At 43.4% G+C, this 22,094-nt stretch overlaps 1 protein-coding gene across 3 annotated transcripts in view; it reads right to left on the reverse strand.

Annotated features, from left to right (window-relative positions):
* Nucleotides 1-1,206: 1,206 nt before the first annotated feature.
* The window catches only part of LOC126988700 (uncharacterized), a 28,740-nt gene continuing 7,852 nt past the window's right edge, over nt 1,207-22,094 (reverse strand). For 2 of the 3 annotated variants that reach the window (XR_007742469.1, XR_007742471.1), the window contains exons 4-10: nt 21,613-21,759; nt 19,941-20,020; nt 18,618-18,798; nt 15,423-15,694; nt 14,692-14,803; nt 6,570-6,764; nt 1,207-3,089 (exon numbers count right to left, since the gene is read on the reverse strand). Coding sequence is in view for 1 of the 3 variants with exons in the window: in XM_050847057.1 (XP_050703014.1) it covers nt 6,636-6,764; nt 14,692-14,803; nt 15,423-15,694; nt 18,618-18,798; nt 19,941-20,020; nt 21,613-21,759 (921 nt within the window). In the remaining 2 variants the exon portion in view is untranslated. Of the gene's footprint in view, nt 3,090-5,574; nt 6,765-14,691; nt 14,804-15,422; nt 15,695-18,617; nt 18,799-19,940; nt 20,021-21,612; nt 21,760-22,094 lie in introns of those variants that run through there. The other variant, XM_050847057.1, reaches the window with a different exon arrangement.

Below are 22,094 nucleotides of genomic sequence, written 5' to 3' on the forward strand. Positions count from 1 at the left end.
GAGAAGAAAACATGTTGAAGAAAAAAGAGAAAGAGAACATGAACAAAAAAAGGGAATGTCTCTCTCTCTCTCTCTCTCTCTCTCTCAGCTCACAGGGCCCACAGGATGTCTCCCCACAGTGTGTTTACAAACCCCCCAGACACATGCCCCCCAGACACATAAGAGACATCTACACCCCCCCTCCCCTCTCTCCTCCAGTGTTCTTATGTGTGTGTTCTACCAATAAATAGATCTACTAACAAGTGTGTTTTATTTCAACAAGTTTAGAAGAGGTAAAAGAAGATTGAAAAGGAGAGATGAAAGGGATAGGAGAGAAAGACAGAGATGAGATAAAGAGAGGGAATGAGAGAGAGATGAGGTGAGGAGAGAGAAACGAGAGATAGATGATAAAGTAAGATAAAGATAAAGGAGAGAGAAACTTAAACATGACAGGATGAGAAAGAAATAACATGACGGGAGAGAAAGATGACAAAAGGAGGAAGAAAAAGAGAAAGCCAACAGAAGGAAGAGAAAAAAATACCAAATTTCCTGCCATATGACGCACTTTTTTCGAAGATTTGAAAATTCACCCTGCGTGTTATACCCCGATGGTTAGGTTTTGGAAGGCCTAGGGGTTATTGTTACTGGTACAAAACCAACCTCCGTTTGACACAATAGTTCCCAAATGTCCCAAGAATGAAATATACCGCATTTTGCAGCATATAATACGCACTTCTTTCGGTCAGAAAATGCCTAAAAGTTACCCATACACGGTATACCCCGCATGTACAAATACAGTCAAACCTCAGTTTACGAGTTTAATTCATTCTGGAATATTGTTCGCACACCAAAACACTCATAAACCAAATCGAATTTCCCCATTGAAATTAATGTAAATCCCATTAATGTCCCATATCTTAAAAAATATTTTTTATAAAAATCATTTTACATGTTATTTTTTTACAGAATTAAAGTTATTTTACAAACAAATAAAAATTATAAATAACATGAAGCACAAATCAATGTTACGGTTACGGGGACTTCCGTAACCGCTGGCAATGCTTGAGGGGTAGGGTTTGCACCGGGTTTAGCAGCCGCAGTTTCCTAATCTCAAGGCACTGGAACTACATTTGACCACCAACGTGAAGCTAACCCAACGTGTCGTTCGAGATGGAGGGTGAACGGAGTTAGTCACGTCAGGAAGGCATACAAGATGCCAGGCCCCTCCCCCTGTTCCTGTTGTGAGCATAGTATCCTCCGTTCCTGTTTTCTTCTTTGCAGCACCATCCCTTTTAACCATCTTTCTGGGGGACATTGTTAAACCACAAAGAACTCACACTGAAGTGCTGAAAACATGACACGAGTGCACGGATGCTATTTCTACGAGTTTACAACGCGGACTGAGACTAGAGCCGTCATCTGGTGGTCAAGAATTACCCTAGACCAAGCAAGAACTAACCCCAAATCTTGTGAAATTCTTGCATTTCTTGTTTTGGTGTGTCAGATTTTAAAGAATTCCCCCAATTTTTGACAAGAATCAGGAGTCCTGCGCAAGCCGCGGCCGGGCTGGGTACGGCCACTGTCTTGCTGGCCACACCTTCATAGGCCTATGGTGATAACCATTTCCTGAGCTTCCTATGGGTAACCCTGCCAGGTGGGAGTGGGCATACTCGTAGAGTTCACGAGGTTACTGTTGTGTTATTGCTGCACCACAGACCATTTTAAAGCATCACTGGTGGATAAGAAAGAACTTACCAGTATAAAACATCATCGTCATCGTTAGAAACAAGAAAGTGAAGCGATGCCGTTTGTCAATATTTTGTGGATAAAAAGGACGTTTTAAGAAACTCCGTCGCATGCAATGACTCTAAGCAGCTGCTGAAATACTCCTAATGAACTGTAAATCCCGAAACTGTGAATAAATTAACGCGTGTTGTCCTTGACGAGTGACAGAATGAGAAGTGGTGTTGGTTCGTCCAGTCATGTGGACAAGATAAAGCACTTTGGTGGATCACAGGAGGGAGGTGCAAAACAGTCTCCAGAACAGGTGGTCGCTCAAGAAGGCAGATGACGCCTCAGGGTTGCAAACTTGCCACCCTTTCCTTAAAATATGGAACGCTATTTGTTCCGTATTTGGCTGTCTGAATGGTTAAACAGATAAAATTCAGTATTTAAAAAATGTAGAGCGCATTTTTCGGTGAACCACAAAGCCAGTCCATAAAATTATGTTTGTCAAGGGTCGTCCTGAAATACATATAAAATACGTGTCGTAATGTCTCTCCCCCCTTCCTCTAACCTTCACCAGCAGCGGGCAGCGGCTGTCAGTCATGGCAGGCCAGAGAAATTTTAGGGTTGCCACACGTTCCTTTGAATATGGATTCGTTCTGTACTGCCGAATGGGATGTTGCGTTCCTTATTTGTTTTAGATCAAGGTGGCAGCTCTAACTGAGACTATTCCCATTGTTTTCTGCTTTGAACACTCTTGTCTTGCAGTGAACAAAGAGGACTCACGCTCACGTCTTCGACTTGTACAAAGAGACTCGCCAGTCCTCGTTGAAAGACCGACTTGGTTGGCAAGGCTGACGTCAGCCGATAGAGTTGGTCCATTGGCATCCTCCCCTCCCCTTCATGAGCCGTCACCTGGCAAGGGTTTGTGGTCCCTCCTCGAATGACGGTATGCGCTTGACAATGACGGCCTCCATATAGCCTGTGTCCCTACCTGGGAAGTGGCGATAAAAAAGGGAACAAATAGGGTTGAATACCAAGTCACCACTCATAAACCAAGGCATTTTTTGTGGGATTTTTTTGCTTGTAAATCAAAACACTCACAAACTAAGGTACACATTTATCCCCCAGCCCCAAAGGGAGGACCAACAGCTGGCTGGGATGCACGCTGACTGCCCGGGCCGGGTTCCAACACTGGCCTGCAGATTTGTAGCTATAGTCAGACTTAGCTATGAAGTCCACTTGGGTGGGGCCACTCGGGCAGTCCCCTGGCTGCAGCACTGCCAAATCTAGCCTTGGAGGTGAGGACAGCCATGGGAGTGGCAGGCATCGCATGTGGAGGTGAGGGAGGAAGTGAGGTGGTGGGCTGTGGATGTCTTGCATCACTGGAAAGAAGAGAAAATATTAGTTAAAGAGTTTGTAGACTGATGGGTCTTCTGGCACTAATGGGACAGCTGATGACACCTAATGACCCACTGGACCTGTTAGTGAGGTCTGGGATTACCTAATAATTATTTACATAAAGTAATAATCATAAGAAAATTAATACCATTGTCATCTGCAATTAATCAAGTTAATGGGGTGTGTGCCAGGGTGTGTGTGTGTGTGTGTGTGTGTGTGTGTGTGGGGGGGGGGGTGATGAAGGGTTTTGAGTGTGTGTGTTTGTTTCTCTTATTTAATTTCTCTTCTTTAGAGCAACATTGGCTGCGAGCAGTGTAATACCACGGTAATTGTTGCAGCCCTCTCAGTCCTCTTTCCCTTTTCTGACAAGGACAACCAACCCCCTTTTCCAGTCAAGAGGATCGGCACCAGACTGCCACACGGCAGACAGGACCGCATGCAGCCCAAGGATCATGACTTCACCCCGACTTTCAACACTTCTGCATTGATATTACAGACCCCAGCTGCCTTTACACCCTTCAGCTTCATCATGGCTCCCACAGCTTTCAACACTTCTGCATTGATATTACAGACCCCAGCTGCCTTTACAACCTTCAGCTTCATCATGGCTCCCACAGCTTTCAACACTTCTGCATTGATATTACAGACCCCAGCTGCCTTTACACCCTTCAGCTTCATCATGGCTCCCACAGCTTTCAACACTTCTGCATTAATATTACAGACCCCAGCTGCCTTTACACCCTTCAGCTTCATCATGGCTCCCACAGCTTTCAACACTTCTGCATTAATATTACAGACCACAGCTGCCTTTACACCCTTCAGCTTCCTCACAGCCTCTCTCACTTCTGCAAGAGAGGGTGGAGCTTCGCCCACTGGTGGATAGCAGCCGCCATTTGCAACCCAGCCAGAGGGAGCTGTCTGCTTGGGGGCTCTGGCGTGTACAACTGCCCAAAGCACTCGGCCCAACAAGCCCAGTACCCATCCGTATCTGATGCTATCTGCCCATCAGTTGTTTGGACAATACTCATCTGAAAAGTGAATTTGGAGCAGAGCTTGAAAATCTGCCCAACATACAGGTTACAATCACTTACGCGGTGTCTCCAGCTGCCGTAAGAAGGTTGTAAGTGTCTAGTGAATAGCCTAAGGCAGCCTAAGGTTGCCTTAAGACATTTTTTGTGACTTACGAACGTCGTAACTCTTTAGTGAATCAGGGCCCAGGGCTTCTGTTCCCACTCCCTGCAGTGTTCCTGGATTGCTTGGCAATTCAGTATTTTGTCTTAACATGCACTTGCCCAGGGCTTCTGCTCCCACTCCCTGCAGTGTTCCTGGATTGCTTGGCATACTCTTAAGATGCTGCTGCCGTCTAGGATACCTGCAATCAGCTTGTCTCTTCTTCCTTTCATCAGGCTCTCTATGTCGGACAACCTTGCTCTGGGGTGCTGCTTCTTATCCTCTTTTGCCTGACTGACTATCAGGGAATGACTCTGAGAGGGAGAGCTTGCAAACTGACCTTATAGTTCAGCCTCTTTCAGCACAGCTCAGATTATGAGGACAAAGTAGTGAGTGAAGTGGTCCGGGCAGCTCAGAGTGTGGGGGTCAAGGGAAGGTATTGGTGGCGGGTATCTAGAGGTGGCTACAGAGGGAAAGCTTGCAAACTGACCTTATAATCAGGGGTGTGGAGTCGGAGTCGGAGTCAGTGGAGTCGGCTACTTTTGGCCGGACTTGGAGTCAGTCAATAAAAATACTTCCGACTCCTTAACGTAATCACTTATCGTGAATGAAATTGTGATTTTCTTCAAGTGCTGCCCATAGCATCTGTAGGCCTTCTTGAACGGCTTCTTTGGCAATCTCAGCCCGTTACTGCCGTGATATATGACTTCTAGGCCAATTTTGCTCCTTCGTGGGGTATTCCCACAAATTTGTTGAAGGGATTAGCTTTTGTAGGGGCTCCTGTGGGCGGACATTTCAGGCAAGCATTATGGGTTGTTATTATGGCGTGAATATTGATTTATTGTGTTTTTTTTGTGTGTAAAAATGTTATATTTCATGATATTTCATCTGATTAAATAATTATGTTGATCACAGGGATAAATTACTAGACGATGTTGGAGAAAACATACCCAATAATACATGAAACATCCTTTACCGAACGAGTCTGATTCCTGTAGTACTCATCTCGTCTCCACTCTCAAGTCTCTGCCAGATTGAGGCTGCTCAGCAGTTGACAAGAAACGCTTATCTGAGATAGACCGCATCACTGACTGCCACTATTTTACTGATTTACATAGGCAAGATCATTGAATATTCTGTGATTATAGCAGTTGGCAGATGAAACTGAGTGACACACACACACACACACACACACACACACACACACATGTATAAACAGACAGTAGCAAGCACTTTCTTAGTTTAAATTCTTACAGAATTGGTTACTGTCATAAGTTTGGAGTATGATAATCTTATGAACATGTTTTCATTTCTTTTTATTTTACATTTTTATCAAAACGTTGTAACGAAACTACTTTAAACAAAATGACGTTAGGGCAGGACCTGCTAGTAAACCCTCAGTTTTGCAGACTAACTGGGGGACCTTGCTCCCAAGGTGCCAAAAGTCCGTTAGTAGAGGCGGAAATTAAAAAATACGTATAAAAATAACGACTAGCCTAACAAAAGTAAGTTTATAGTTTATATTGTGTACTGGACGCTGTCTATATAGAGTACATGTAATCTGGATGTAAATAAATGTAAGAAAAGGACCTCAAGAGTGTCTAACGGCACTACAGGCAGCACCTACAAAAAAAAAAAAAAAAAAAAAATAAATAAATAAAATAAAATAAAATAAAATAATAATAATAATAATAATAAAAAAATGATTTGCAGTAGAGGAGGAGGGGCAAGGGGGCCAGAGTCGGAGTCACAACTTTATAATGCTTATAATTCAGTCTCTTTCAGCACAGCTCAGATTGTGGACAAAGTGGTGAGTGAAGTGGTCCGGGCAGCCCGGAGTGTGGTACCGGTACTTACACACTGGTGGCGGGTGTCTTGAAAAATGTAATGCACAGAAAACCCAAAGGGGATCAGGCAAACCTTTGCTTCCTTTACTGTGTGAGAAAAGCGCCTTGAAGAGCAGCGCCTGGTTATTCAAACGTTGTATTGGTCTTGGCAACAACAGTGTGGCTGCTTTGTCCCTCTGACCCGTGTCTCAGGGCGCGGAGAGTTGGTTTTGTCCATTTTTATGTGACTTTTTACGACTGAGTTTGTGGCATGTCAACTCAACTCTGAGGAAATCCAATACTTCTGGCTAACAACTCATCCAAAAAAATGGAATTAAAAGCCAAACTGGCCACACAGCCGTTAATGAACACCAGTACCACGTCTGAAGAGTCTGCCGTAACCTAAACAATAACAGAATCAAACGGAGTGAAGGGATTTCCGCTCTGGAAGGTGAGATCTGTACTGACCGAGCCGACTAACGGTCTGTGGCCTTGGCAGGTGCGGCGACAAGGGGCGTAGGCAGCGGCAGCACACTAACGCTCCAGCAGGGCACTCACGGCATCGCCCACGGGTTTGTGCAGCAGGCGAGGTGGCAGCATGAAGGGGTTGAGGCCAGGCAGCTCTGAGATGCGGAGGCTCCTTGCTTCCTGCTTCTTCTGGCACTGGTGGGTGGGGGGGGGGGGGAGAGAGGGAGATTATTAGATAGAAAGGTATATGTAGTTGAGAGAGAGAGAGAGAGAGAGAGAGAGAGATAGAGATAGAGAGAGAGAGAGAGAGAGAGAGAGAGAGAGAGAGAGAGAGAGAGAGAGAGAGAGAGAGAGAGAGAGAGAGAGAGAGAGAGAGAGAGAGACTACATGTAAACAAAAGCAACCCACATAAATATACACTTCTGTATTGTCTCCGCCAGTTCTTCTCCCCTGCACAGATGCTGTCCATATACAGGGGCCTTGTCCATCCTCATATGGAGTATGCATCTCATGTGTGGGGGGGGCTCCACACACACAGCTCTTCTAGACAGAGTGGCGTCTAATGCTGGGATCATACATCTGTGATTTTGCCTCTGTGACTTACTGCGATACCGAAAATGTGAAAAAATGGTGAAATCGCAATGTACTACGCTCTCGCTGCAACAATCATAACAGGAATCGCAGAGAGTCTTTCCAAAGCGTAGCAGTGTTGCCACATACTGCAGGTGTCTCCTCCCTACTGCGCATGCGTGGCCCAGGCGCCCGGTGTTGTATGAAAAAACTTTGGGGTATGAAATATCTTCAGTGATGAGATTTCATACTTAGATCATCAACATTAAAACACTAGGTTATTTTTTATGTTAGACTCAAAAATCACTATATCAAAGAGAAAAATCACTTAACTTTGCCCCAAAAATGATTATTCACTGCCTGAAATTTGTGATCCCGTTGTAAAGAGCGTAAACAGAGACCAGCGGCTTGTGTTATCACGTGGCGGCGTGGCGCATGGCCTCTCGCCTGCGTCTCGAGTGATGGAGTGAGTGCCAGTGTTCCGGTTCCCAGTGCTTCAGTGCTTCTTTACTGAAGTGACTGTTAACCCTCTCGCGCACGATGACGCGTTTTGCGTCATCAAGGTCCTGGCGCACAATGACGCGAAACGCGTCATAAAAGTTTTAAAAAATTATTAAAAATTAAATTTTCGATTAAAGTGCGTCAAATTTGGGAGCGTCATTTGTTGGGATGAGTTTCTTAATGGTAACATATGTCAACCTTTCTAAGGAGCGTAGATGAGGACCGTGGAGCGATTTTTAGTTGTTAGGCTACTCTGACGGGAGAGGAAAAAATACAGTTTTCTCAGTGTAACTCGGGAACTAATAGGCGTATGAGGATTTTGAGGATACCATAAGAACCCTCACTAAATTCCACTTCGAAATATATATTCGGCTAAAAAAGTTGGCCCACAAAATTTTGAGCTAGTGAGTGGGGAAGAGTTGGTACTTAGGATTTATTGTCTGCAATGCTCTATATGGAGACTTGAAACAAGTTTGTATTGTTTATATATATATATTTTCCTCTATTTTTATTTGTGCATGTTCTAGTACAAGTTTTTATGAAGCAAGTGATACCAAATTTATTGGGGTACGATATATCTGTGAGGGTAAAATACGTCCGGGAATGTAGAGTATCGCGGCAGTAAAAAAAGGCCGGTCGGGCCTGAGAAATGCATGGTCAGTGGAACAGAAACTTATTGCAAACTTACGGTGTGCGACAGGGTTAAAGTGTTAATGGTGATAAGTAAGAATAACTGAATAAGTAGTGATGGGCCAGTTCACGAGAGACCAGTGTTTGTAAACAAAAGCGCCAGCTTTTGACGGTGGGGACGCCAAATAACACAACACCGGTTCAGGAGTTTCTAGTATTACCGTCCATATGTACGTGTCAATGTGTGGTTTTCAGGTTTTGTAAGTTTTCTAAAATACAGATCATGAAAATTTGAATTCATCTATGTTTTATATTTGAAATATCAATATAGTATCGTTTTCGCCTATCGGACTTATCGCTAGCTAGTATCGGAATTGTGGATTCATATCGGGTGTCAGTTATCGGTTATCGCCTATATTTGTGTCTCCAGTTAACGAATATCGGTTATCACTGATAAGGTTTTCCATCATCAGGTATCAGGTATCGGGAATAAGGTTTTCTGTTATCGTGCCCAGCTATGGTTATTACGTGCAATCTCTCAAAGGCCACTATAGCTGTCACTAGCTGAGGATTCTTCACAATGTCACTGTCAATAAAGTCAATGAGGCTCATGGTGTTGGTGTTGCTACTGCACGGGTAGATTGGTTAGTGTACAAGCAGGTGGACCCACCCCTCATTCATACCCCTGTGGGGACACCCAGCAGGTGGTCACGATTATTTGTAGTACATCGTTGTGAAGTCGAACTGGAAAAGAGAGCCAGTCGAGCAGCATTCTTTATTCATTGCAATAATCGTGCGTACATAGCAGGTGCTCACAATGTGCTCACGATGAGCTCATGATGAATCCCTGCATGAGTTTGCGATAATTGTGGTAAGCTGCGATTCACACTCGATCTATCCTGGCTTCGCCTGCAATGATTGCAAAGGTCTACGACTAAGCGAGCAGAGATTGAGCACACGTCGTAATGGTTCGCGAGATCTTTCTTGTCGCAACAAATTGCGCTTCTCGGGTGGCGACCGAGTTGACTCCAACATTTTCGGTATCACAGTTAGTCGCTGAGGCAAAATTGCAGATGTGTGATCCCAGCATAAGGCTCTTCGTCTCATCAACTCCTCCTCTTACTAGCAGTTTTCTACCTCTTAAAGTCCACAGCAATGTTGCCTCTCTTTCTATCTTCTATCAATATTTTCATGCTGACTGCTCTTCTGAACTTGCTAACTGCATGCCTCCCCCCTCCCGCGGCCCCGCTGCACTCGACTTTCTACTCTAGCTCATCCCTAAACTGTCCAAACCCCTTATGCATAAGTTAACCAGCATCTTCACTCTTTCATCCCCTTCACTAGTAAACTCTGGAACAGCCTTCCTTCGTCTGCATTTCCTCCTGCCTATGACTTGACCTCTTTCAAGAGGAGAGTATCAGGACACCTCTCCACCCGAAACTGACCCCTCTTTTGGACACTCTTTACTTCTATAATTTGTAGGAGCAGCATTTAGTGGACTTTTTTTTTCTCTACACTTGAGCTGCTTCCTTTCCAGTAAAAAAAAAAAAAAAAAACACAAAAACATCATAAAACAGTACAAGTGGCAACGCTTCACCAAGCAGGAGCGTTGGCGAGAACTGTACATGAGGAGGAGGACCAAGTGACCTTCTCTGTGAGTCTTTCATCTTCACACACACACACACACACAACCAACTGACCTTCTCTGTGAGTCTTTCATCTTCACACACACACACACACACAACCAACTGACCTTCTCTGTGAGTCTTTCATCTTCACACACACACACACACAACCAACTGACCTTCTCTGTGAGTCTTTCATCTTCACACACACACACACACAACCAACTGACCTTCTCTGTGAGTCTTTCATCTTCACACACACACACACACACACACACAACCAACTGACCTTCTCTGTGAGTCTTTCATCTTCACACACACACACACACACACACACAACCAACTGACCTTCTCTGTGAGTCTTTCATCTTCACACACACACACACACACACACACACACACACACACACAGCAAAACGAAACAGAAATATGGCATGGAGGAATTTAAAGAAAAGACCAAATAAGAATAACAGAGACAAATATAAAAAAGAAAGAAATTAATGTGAAAATAAGGAGAGAAGAGGAAGCTAAATTTGAAAAAAGAATAGTTTTTAGTTGTAAGGAAGAACCAAAAATGTTTTATAAATTCATAAATGGGAAGTTAAAAAGAAACGAAGGAGTGGAAAGGCTAAAAGAAAATAAAGTATTCTACGAAAAGGACGAAGAAATTGCAGAAATATTAAATAAAATTTTTCATAAAGTATTTATGAAAGAGACCGACTTTGACAGGGGGCACGAAAACTGTAATGAAGGGAAGCTAAATTATGTAAAGGCTGAGAATGGGGAACTGTTGCAGCTGATGGAATCTTTAGATGGAAGGAAAGCCATGGGACCGGATGAAATCTCCGGTCAAGTGCTAAAAGTGCGTAGAAATGAATATTGGAACCACTTTATGACATAACAACATGCTCTATAAATACAGGAAAAGTGCCCTTAGAGTGGAAGAGAGCGAACATTGTACCAATTTATAAAAGTGGAGATAAAACTGAGCCATTAAATTATAGGCCAGTCTCTTTAACAAGTGTAATGTGCAAGATCTGTGAAAGTATAATAAAAAACAATGGGCTGAACATTTAGAAAAGGGAAACATGATAAATGAAGGACAGTTTGAATTTAGAAAAGGGAAATCGTGTGTCACCAACTTACCATGTTTCTTCTCAAGAGCAATAGACAGGGTGCAAGAAAGAGAAGGATGGGCTGACTGTGTATATCTAGATCTGAAAAAATCTTTCGACAAGGTTCCGCACAGAAGGTTACTCTGGAAACAACAGAAATGGGGAGGAATGGGCGGAGAGGTCATCGAGTGGATAAAGGATTACTTAACAGGAAGAGAAATGAGGACGGTGATTAGAGAAGAGAAATCAAATTGGAGGAGAGTAGAGAGTGGAGTTCCTCAGGGCTCAGTTCTGGCACCAATAATGTTCATAATATATATAAATGATATGCCGATGGGTATAAAAAGTTATATGAGTCTTTTTGCAGACGATGCGAAGTTAATAAGAAAAGTGAAGACGGAGGAAGACTGTGAAGAACTACAAAAAGACCTGTACAGAGTGTATAGATGAAGCCAGTTATGGGAGATGGACTTTAATGCAAACAAATGCCATGTTATGGAAATGGTAAAAAGTAAAAAAAGACCAAGGAAAACATACAGGATGGGAGAAGAAAACTTAAAGGTGGTACATGAAGAAAAAGATTTAGGAGTAACAATGCAAGACACACCGTCCCCAGAAAAGCACATAAACAAGTTATTTGAAGAAACCTACAGGATGATGCAAAATATAAGGGTGTCATTCCATTATATAGACAAGGAAATGATGAAGAAAATAATAACAGCACCGATAAGACCAAAACTTGAACATGCTGCAGTTGTGTGGTCACCTCACAAAAAGAAGGATATCAGAAAGTTGGAAAGAATACAGAGAATTGCAACTAAAATGGTCCCAGAACTCTCGAATATGACGTATGAAGACAGATTGAAGGAGATGGACTTGACAACACTGGAACAAAGAAGAGAGAGAGATCTGATCACACTGTATAAGTTGGTAAATAAGTTTGATGAGGTGGATAGAGATGATCTCTTCTCAACTGCGAGAACGCAGGGGCTGAGAGGACACGGAAAGAAACTTAGTAAAGGAACTTGTCTGAGTGATTTAAAAAAAGTATAGCTTTCCACATAGAAGTGTTACCACATGGAACAGCTTGCGGGAAGAGGTGGTGGAGGCGAGCAGTGTCCACCAAATGAAGGAAAGGCTGGATGAATGTAGATATGGAGACGAGACTATTGGAGCTTATCTCAGGCCCTGTAGACTACAAATAGGTAAATACACACACGCCGGGTTTGTTTACACCGGTAAGCAGGGGAGCCAGGCCAAGGGACAATGATTTTGAAGCTTTCTCCGAAGACGTGGATAGGCACAGAGACGTTATGTTGAGAAGGAGACTCATTGACTTGGAAAGGGAGATGAAGGAAATGAAGGACAGAATGGGGACGTTGGAGAGAGAGGTTGACGTCCTAAAGACGGAGAAAAATGTATGGCAAAATGCATACAATGACCTGCACAAACAGGTAACGTTAAATGAGAAGACAGAGGATACAGAGGTTAAAGTCAAGGAATTAAAGGAAATGCATAAAGTCTGGAAGGAGGAACAAGAAAAAGAGAATGTTAGCTTTAAGAAAATTGTGGAGGAGCAAGTCAAGGCTAAGGATGAAGCTATAACTGAAAAGGTGATTAAGGTGATGAAAGGAAAACCAGAAATAGTGAGGGACTCCGCTATAAAAAAGAAGTCTGTAGTAGTGGTGGGCATTAATGAAGAGCACATGCCGGTCAGACATACAAGGGAAAAGAAAGAAAGGAAGGCAGTGGAGCAAGTAATTGAAGCAATTCAGGAAGAAGGTCATGAGCTGGTAGGGGAGATCGAGGAAGTATTCAGGCTTGGAAAGCATGAAGAAGGAGCCCAAAGACCAGTAAAAATTAGATTTAGGTCTCAAGCTGCTGCAGAAGAAGTGGTGGGAAAGTCATGGAAGTTAGCAAGAACAGAGACCTACAAAAAAGTCTGGGTAAGAAAGGACAGAAGTGTGGAGGAAAGGAACGCAATAAGAGAATTGAAGAATCAAGCCAATGAAAAGAATGAAGGAAGATCAGAAGAGGATAAAAGGAAGTTTTTCTGGAGAGTGACAGACATGGACCTAAGGAAGTGGTACAGAAGGGAAGAGGTGACAGCTTGAAGGTGACATACACTAATGTGAAAGGATTAATATCATCAGTGTTAGAAACAGGAGATTACCTGAGTAAGGAAAAACCAGATGTTATGGGGATTACGGAAACCAAATTGACTGGTAGTATAGATGCATTTAACTTAGGGGATGGTAAATATAATGTATGGATGAGAAATAGAGGAAATAAACAAGGAGGAGGAGTGATGCTATTGTTGAAAAAAGAATGGACAGTGGAGGGTGTCACCCATGGCGAAGGGGAAGCGGAGGTCTTGAGTGTGGGAATAAGACTGCAAAGGGGAGGATGCAGAAATATCGTAGTGGTGTATGTCCCTCCAAAAACCAATTCATGGACAGAAGAATTGTACAAGAAGAAGCTGGAAGACACATTGGATTGCCTAAGGAGATTGCTGGAGGAGAAGGATAAGATTCTGACAATGGGGGATTTTAATTGTAAGGAAGTGTCTTGGGAAACTGGTCAACGGAAGGAAGTGAAGCTTCATGGGGGAACAAGGTTTTGGAATTGGTTATAGAAAACGTCCTCACACAGTGGGTAGAGGAAAATACAAGATTCAGAGGAGAAGACGAGCCATCTAGATTGGACTTGATAATCGCCAGGGAGCCAGATACCATAGAGGAGATGAACTATAAGAGCCCTATAGGGAAGAGCGATCACGTACTTATCGAGTACATATTACGAGGAGGTAAAATAATCAGGAATGAGGACTACAGGAAAGAATGGTTTAACTTTAATAAGGCAAATTTTGAACAACTTGGGAAACATTTTGAGGAAGCACAATGGGATACTTTTTTTGAGGCTGAAAATGTGGAGGAAAAATGGGCTATCTTTCTACGGATTTACAACGAAGGAGTGGAAAAGTGGGTACCAAGGATGAAAGAAGGCCAGAAACCAAGAGAAGAGTGGTACAATAGAAAGTGTGTAGACGCCAAGCAGGAAAAGGAGAAGGCATGGAACAAATGGAGAAAAAACAGGAGGATGGATCTATGGAGTGAGTACAAAAGGAAGAGGAATGCTTATGTAGAAGAAAAAAGTAATCTTGAGAAGAATATTGTAGATAAGTGCAAAGACCAGCCAAAACTGTTTTATAAGTTCATAAATGGAAAGTTGAAAAATAGACGAGATTCAAAAAGTTAAAGTTAATGGTGAAACTTTTGACAGTATGAGTGAAATACAGGAAAGAGACGGTTGGGCAGATTGTGTGTATCTGGACTTAAAGGAGGCATTTGATAAAGTACCACACAAGCAATTAATATGGAAACTTAATCATGTTGGAGGTCTGGGTCGTTCAATATTGGATTGGATTAAGGACTTTTTGACGAAGAGGGAAATGAGAACAGTAATCAGGAATAATAAATCAAGCTGGATGGAAGTGACGAGTGGAGTCCCCCAAGGACTTGACAAGGAGATTGTGTGTGCAAAAACGACTCATGAATTTAAAGCCAAACTGGATAATAAGCGTTATGGAGACAGGACAGCACGAGCCTAATACAGCTCTTTTTCTGTATTTCACAACTAGGTAAATACACACACACACACACACACACACACACAACTGACCTTCTCTGTGAGTCTCTCTTTCACCTTCTCACAGTGAGGGTCGTAGCCCGCCAGGTCCTTGGTGCTGGTCCTCAACTGGTCCTCCACCTCGAGAAACAGTGGGCACTCATCCCTGCAGGAGCACAGTGGCAGGTCACAAATTGCTGACACTTCTGTTCCTTCCTTTCCCTCGCCTCTTCCTCTCTCTCTTTACCTGCAGTCACTTCAGTTCAGTCTCCCTTCCCTTCCTTCTTTTCTCTCCTCCTCTCTTCTTCTCCTCCTTTTCCTCTCCCTTTCTTCCTCTTTTCTTCACGCCACAAGATTACATAACAATACACCTGTCTTCCTTCCCTTCCATTTATTCCTCCTTTTCCTCTCCCTTCCTTCCTCTTTTCTTCAAGGCACAAGATTACATAACAATACACCTGTCTTCCCTCCCTTCCATTTATTCCTCCTTTTCCTCTCCCTTCCTTCCTCTTTTCTTCAAGGCACAAGATTACATAACAATACACCTGTCTTCCCTCCCTTCCATTTATTCCTCCTTTTTCTCTCCCTTTCTTCCTCTTCTTTGTTCTCTTCCAGGCACAAAATCACATAAAACAGCCTCTCAATAATCAAGGCACAAAACTACAACACAAAAACCCAACTCTCAGAATTCCTGAAGCAGGAAAAACAACATGCCATGAAGCAATTTGTGATACAGTGGTTTGGTGCCACCGGCCCCGAGAGCCTTGGAGAGGGCTCATGCTTACATCTCAGCGCTGGAACTCTCCCCCTGTGATGAGGCACTGGAACTTTCCCCCTGTGGTGAGGTGCTGGAACTTTCCCCCTGTGGTAAGGTGCTGGAACTCTCCCCCTGTAGTAAGGTGCTGGAACTCTCCCCCTGTGGTGAGGTGTTGGAACTCTCCCCCGGTGGTAATGTGCTGGAACTCTTCCCCTGTGGTAAGGAGCTGGAACTCTCCCCCTGTGGCAAGGTGCTGGAACTCTCCCCTTGTGGTAAGGTGCTGGGAGAGGAGTCTGCTCCCTGTGTGAATGAGAGAGGGAGAGAGAGAGGAACGTAAGTCAAAGGTTGGCACTGTCAGGCGCTTCCTCCTCTTATGTCATAACTTCCAGGAGGCCTGGCCCAGTATGCAGAAAAGATCATAAGTCTGTTATGAGCTGGATGCAGCTCATAAACCTTGTAAGAGGAGCTCATAAGCCATATAAGTAATGCAGAAACGTTCACAATGAGCTGCGAGTAGTCATAGCGCGATGAAAGCCTGTCCAATATGACCTAACCAGCCAGATTTCAGACATTTCAGTCTACATATTCAGCTAAAAGTTCACTCACCAGCTCCTACCACTCCTTTTTATAGCTGCTAATGCGCTCTTTGGCACTGGACTGAACGTTGTACCGCCGTTTGTCACCTTCGGCCCTTGTGCAGGCTGCCATGGGATGAGATGCATTGATGAGAGTGAGTCTCATCCCATGCCTGCTGCTTCACCCTTGCAATCAGGGCAGGTGACGGAGAGCCCTTGATCATATCTTTCCTCTCTTTGGAGTCTGGGTCTGGATCTAACTATTTTTCACCTCTACTGTTTTTTAAGGTAAAAACAAGTATGGTAACACAAAGGAAATCGAGCAATTGGGCGGGACCGCATATCTAAATTTGTACCCTGAAAATATGAGGTTGCTATCAGAAAAATATTTAAGTAAATAGTATTAAGCAATTGTATACCTGCAGGGGTGGCTCCATGCTGGCAAGGTTTGCTGGTACTGTTCAGTTGTTGGTGTCGGTACTACAGTCTGTTTCATTCCATCTGTCCAATTTATGACGTTTCATTTGCGAGATAGAAATTTGGACCTTTTAACGAAAGGTCATTGACCTTTGACCCCTGTAAAAAAAATTCCCCAACCTCTACATGCCCTATCTTTTTTGGGTAAATGTTGATCCCCTTGGCTATTGAAATCAGTTGAAAAACCATTTCATCAAATTTTTTTCCCAGATTTAGTGGATATTATTCTAATTTTGGGTTACTAGACATTCAAGCTTATTTTTCAAAAATATATTTGACTGTTTATGTGCACAAAAAACAACTTAGTCATTTGCATCAATAATTTAACACACAGTCACAGCAAAAGACAAACTTGTGGCAAACAACATGGTCACATCATGATCCAGCGATCTATGGTTTTTCAAGTTAGTCATTTGCATCAATAATTTAACACACAGTCACAGGAAAAGACAAACTTGTAGCAAACAACATGGTCACATCATGATCCAGCGATCTATGGTTTTTCAAATTCATATAATTCATCTCATTTCAGGTACATCAAAAGACATCTGGCTCTGCAAGTGCAAATAAAAGGTATTTTAATAATTTACTGCATGTAAATAACAATAAATATTGAAAATAACACAAAATAATAAATTATAAATGTTGAGTGCGATGCTAGGCTATTTTGAATATCATCCATGTTATTTACATGCAACATATCAAAATTCCTTATATATATATATATATATATATATATATATATATATATATATATATATATATATATATATATATATATATATATATATATATATATATACTCGATTTGCGGACTAAAGGGGAAGGCTTGTCCGGGAATGGCAAATGTCCGCAATGGAAAATGTCCGGGGTCTACCCCCTTGCGGACTTTACCCTATATATGTCCGGGAAACACAACCCACCCCCGGACTACACCTCGCATTGCTGTCCTATACTGTCCTGTAATATAATATATTACCTTCTACAACATGCACAGGTTTAGCTGTACGCTTGGTTACTTTCTTTGGTGGGTTTTTGGGTGGCATCGTTGTGAAGAAGAGGTGTATCCACGACAAGCACGTAAGCACAACACTCGTGTGTGGCAGACTTGTGTACAGTCCAGTACTAGACGTGTATGTCCTTCGCTGCCATCTAGTGCCCGATTTGCGAACTTTGTCTGGCGCGGTAGTTTGAAATCGACTTGTCCCGGACTTTTTATTTATTTTTTTTTACCCCACGGACTCTTGTCCGCAAATCAATCCGCAAATGGAGGTCCGGCAAATCGAGGTTGAGATATATATATATATATATATATATATATATATATATATATATATATATATATATATATATATATATATATATATATATATATATATATATATATATATATATATATATATACACTTGCAGACCCAGGTATCACTTAATGTACCTGAATGAGATGAAATATGGGTATCTGAAAGGCTACGAGTCGTTGGAGTATGATCAGACTTTACTGTTTGAAATACAAGTTGTTCTTTCGTGTGCTTGTGTGGTACATTATCGATGCAAAGCAGCATGTTTGCAGTTCATATAAGAGGGCTTGAGGGTTTTATGCATACACAAACATTCAAATATATCGCTGAAAATATAAAGTTGATCTTCACGCAATCACGAACTAACAATGCGCAGGTGCCACATCCACGTTCACGAGTGGACAGACAGAATGGAACGGACTATAGACTTCTTGTGACTGTTGTTTTTCAGAGCCGAGGTGGGCAGCGTCTGCCGCCACCCAAAGTAAATCCACATATATTCTTTTCGAGGTGTAATATATTGAGAGATTCTCATCCCTGCAATTAGTACAATAGCAAAATTTCTACTTTTGACTTTAAAGTGATAACAACATACCACCATATCCATATTATCGTGATATGAGTGTTTTAACCAAACACTAGCGCTATTACCAGTGGAAGATACACCGCAAGGCACCTTATTACAAGTACCTCATAAATCACTTAGCTCACAGTTAGGAGTCGCCTTGTGAGTTTCTCTGCATGACTCACAAGTCTAGCTCCTAACTATGAGGAAAATTTTGAATTTATGAGTGGCTTTAAGAGAAGCTTTTATGAAGTTTTCTACATACCAGCCCTGTTTCTGTCCTTCCAAGTACTTCCATCCTTCCTTACCTTCTTACTCCAGGGCTGGAGGTACGAGGCCATGTTTTGGCTCAAGTGGTGGTACAGTTTTTTCAGGTCCAGGCTGTGGCTTGCCAGCAGCTGCACCTTCTCCATCACCTCCAAAACCTTTGCAGCGCTGCCCTGGCTCAGCTGGGTTGGCTCCTGTCCCGCCAACAGCTGAGAGAGGTATCTGGGCAAAGCAGCAAACATCATCATTATTACCGGTACACAACACCAGCAGTGGCTGTAATAACGGCAGCAGTTGTAGCATGTAACAGTTACAAGCACTCAGCCTTGGGCATTCTGTATCATCACCAGACTTTTTCCCCCTCTCAAAGGCTGTCCCTATACAGGGGCCTCGTCTCCCCTCGTATGGAGTACACATCTCAAGTGGGGCTCCACACACACAGCCCTGCTGGACAGAGTGGAGTGGAGGCTCTTCGTCTCATCAATTCCCCTCCTTTTACTGACAGTCTTCTGCCTCTTGAGTTCCATCACAGTGTTGCTTCTCCTTCTATCTTCTAGCAATGTCTTCATGCTGACTGCTCTTCTGAACTTGCTAACAGCATGACCCCCCACCCCCACCCCTCTCCCATGGCCCCGCTGCACTCGACTTTCTACTCTAGCCCATCCCTCTACTGTCCGAGTCCCTAATGCAAGAGTTAACCATTATTTTCATTCTTTCATCCCTTTCCCTGGCAAACTCTGCAGCAGACTTTATTCCTCTGTATTTCCTTCTGCCTACGACCTGAACCCTTTCAACAGGGAAGTATCAAGACGCCTCAAACTGAATCTGACAGTGTTCCATTACTACTAAGGTATTTTTCTCTCTGCGGACGCCGTGCTAGGCGGGCTATTTTTGTGTGTGCCCTACAGCTGCTGCCTCTACTGTACACCATAAATAAATCAAGGTGTGCCCTACAGCTGCTGCCTCTACTGTACACCATAAATAAATCAAGGTGTGCCCTACAGCTGCTGCCTCTACTGTACACCATAAATAAATCAAGGTGTGCCCTACAGCTGCTGCCTCTACTGTACACCATAAATAAATCAAGGTGTGCCCTACAGCTGCTGCCTCTACTGTACACCATAAATAAATCAAGGTCACCCCAAGAATAGGCCTTTACTGTTGTTATATATCTTTGCCCTTGAGCTGCTTCCTTTACTATAAAAAAAAAAAATGTCTTCACTACACACACACACACACAAGTTTTCCCCTGAGAAGCACAGGCACTAGGAAGTAATTAAATATGGACCACACAAAAGTAGCTCAGGCCCTGTATGCTTCAACTTAGTAAATACACACACACACACACACACACACACACATACCTATATATTTCGCTGTAGTCAGGCTCGGAGCTGGAGGAAGGCTTGGGGTGTTCCTCCTCTTGGGAAATGATGAGCATCGCCTGTGGAAGAGGAGGACAACAGTGTACCAGAAAGTAACATTTGCATTTCTTTACGTTATGAGAAGAGGTCAATACATTCATCCCCTTTTCCTGCCAGTCTAGTGTTTATTTGGGCTGTAGGTGATGACTGGACCAAGCAATAGGAAGAGGAGAAAAGGGGAATAACAGGAGGAGGAGAAGAATGAACAGGAGGAGGAGGAAGATGAAAATAATGAGTGGGGTATAGTGTCCAGGTGTGTCAGTAACCTAACCCTCACAAAAATAATGAGTGGGGTATAGTGTCCAGGTGTGTCAGTAACCTAACCCACACAAAAATAATGAGTGGGGTATAGTGTCCAGGTGTGTCAGTAACCTAACCCACACAAAAATAATGAGTGGGGTATAGTGTCCAGGTGTGTTGGTAACCTAACCCTCACAAAAATAATGAGTGGGGTATAGTGTCCAGGTGTGTTGGTAACCTAACCCTCACAAAAATAATGAGTGGGGTATAGTGTCCAGGTGTGTTGGTAACCTAACCCTCACAAAAATAATGAGTGAGGTATAGGTTGGTATGTAAGACACTTTCGCTTCTCACATCAGCTATTTCTAAAGGTCAAAGAGGGGGTCAGTCTGGTTCTAATGAGTGTTTCTTCAGGTTCATGGTACAGAAGCAGGGTCAAACTACCACCACGGTCATAAAACTACTCCTGGAAATGCCCACTACTCCTACGAAAGCCTTGTCAAATAGGTGTTATTAGGCCATGAAATGTCTTAGAATACGACCCATAGTGTCCAGGTGTCTTGCTAACCTAACCCTCACAAAAATCAAACTAGCAAAGAATGAGTGGATACATTTTGCACATACTCTACACAGCGTCAGGGAGGAGAGAGAGATCGCCAAGAAAGGGAGAGACTTGGGACGTTAAATGAAAAAAAGGAAAGAATAAAAAGGTTAGGTTAGGTTATGAGTGGGAGAGACTCATGTCCCGTCCAACCCAGTGCCGGAAAATTGGAAAGTTAAAGAAGAAGAAAACAGGAACAGGAACAGAAGCAAGACAGATTGAATGAAGAAAATAATAATAAAAAGCAGAAACGAGAAAGAAGGAAAAAACAAGAAGAAGAAAGAAAACAAGGACAGGAACAGGAACATGGCAGATTAAACAAAGAAAATAATAAGAAAAAGCAGAAACAGAAACAGAAAGGAGGAACACAAGAGCAAGAATAGAGAACAAAAACAAGAAGAAGTAAAAGATGATATATATAGTTCCTCCAGCTTCCTTACTCTCTCACCTTACTCAACAGGAAGAAGAAGAAGAAGAAGAAGAAGAAGAAGAAGAAGAAGAAGAAGAAGGCACTATGGGTCACATTCTCAAACATTTCAACACCCAAGCACACACACATTGACAAGGCTTTCATAGGAGTTGTGGGCATTTCCAGGGGTTGTCTTATGGCCCTGGTGGCAGCTTGAGCCTTCCTCTGTACCATGAACCTAAACCACCACTCATCAGAACCCGCCTGACCTCCTTTAAGGCCCTTGGAATTGGTTGACGTGAGGCGGAAGTGTCTGACACCACCAAGCCGTAGACAGGTCCATCAGCTTCCCCTCTCCCTACCTTGCTCAGGAGGGGCCCGTGATCCGCCGGGCAGAAGTCCTTCGAGTAGCGTCCCTTCTTCTTCTTCTTTATGGTGGTGCCCTGGACCCTCTGGACATTGTGGATGTGTGCCTGCCATTGTGAGAGGAACTGCATGGCCCTCGGGGTCTGGAAGGGAGAAAAATGCGATGGCCAGGAGGAGGAGGAAGGGAATGAATAAGAGGAGGAGCAGGAGGAGTAATAGTAGTAGTAGTGGTAGGAACAGGAGAGAGAGAGGGTGGTTTGGGCATGTGAAAAGTGGGGGGATGGTGGGGCATTGTGGAGAGCTGTGAAGAGTGGGGGGATGGTGGGGCATTGTGGAGAGCCGTGAAGAGGAGGGGGGGTGGGGCATTGGCAGTGTGCTGGGGAGGGTTTGGCAGCACTGGGGAGGCTGGGGCAGGGGACAGAGAGGGTTGGAAGCGTATCATGTGCCGCGTGACCTCACCGGAGATTACTGGAAAACC

This window comes from Eriocheir sinensis, chromosome 70 (assembly GCF_024679095.1).
Source record: "Eriocheir sinensis breed Jianghai 21 chromosome 70, ASM2467909v1, whole genome shotgun sequence".
In the NCBI taxonomy this organism is placed as follows: Eukaryota; Metazoa; Arthropoda; class Malacostraca; order Decapoda; family Varunidae; genus Eriocheir; species Eriocheir sinensis.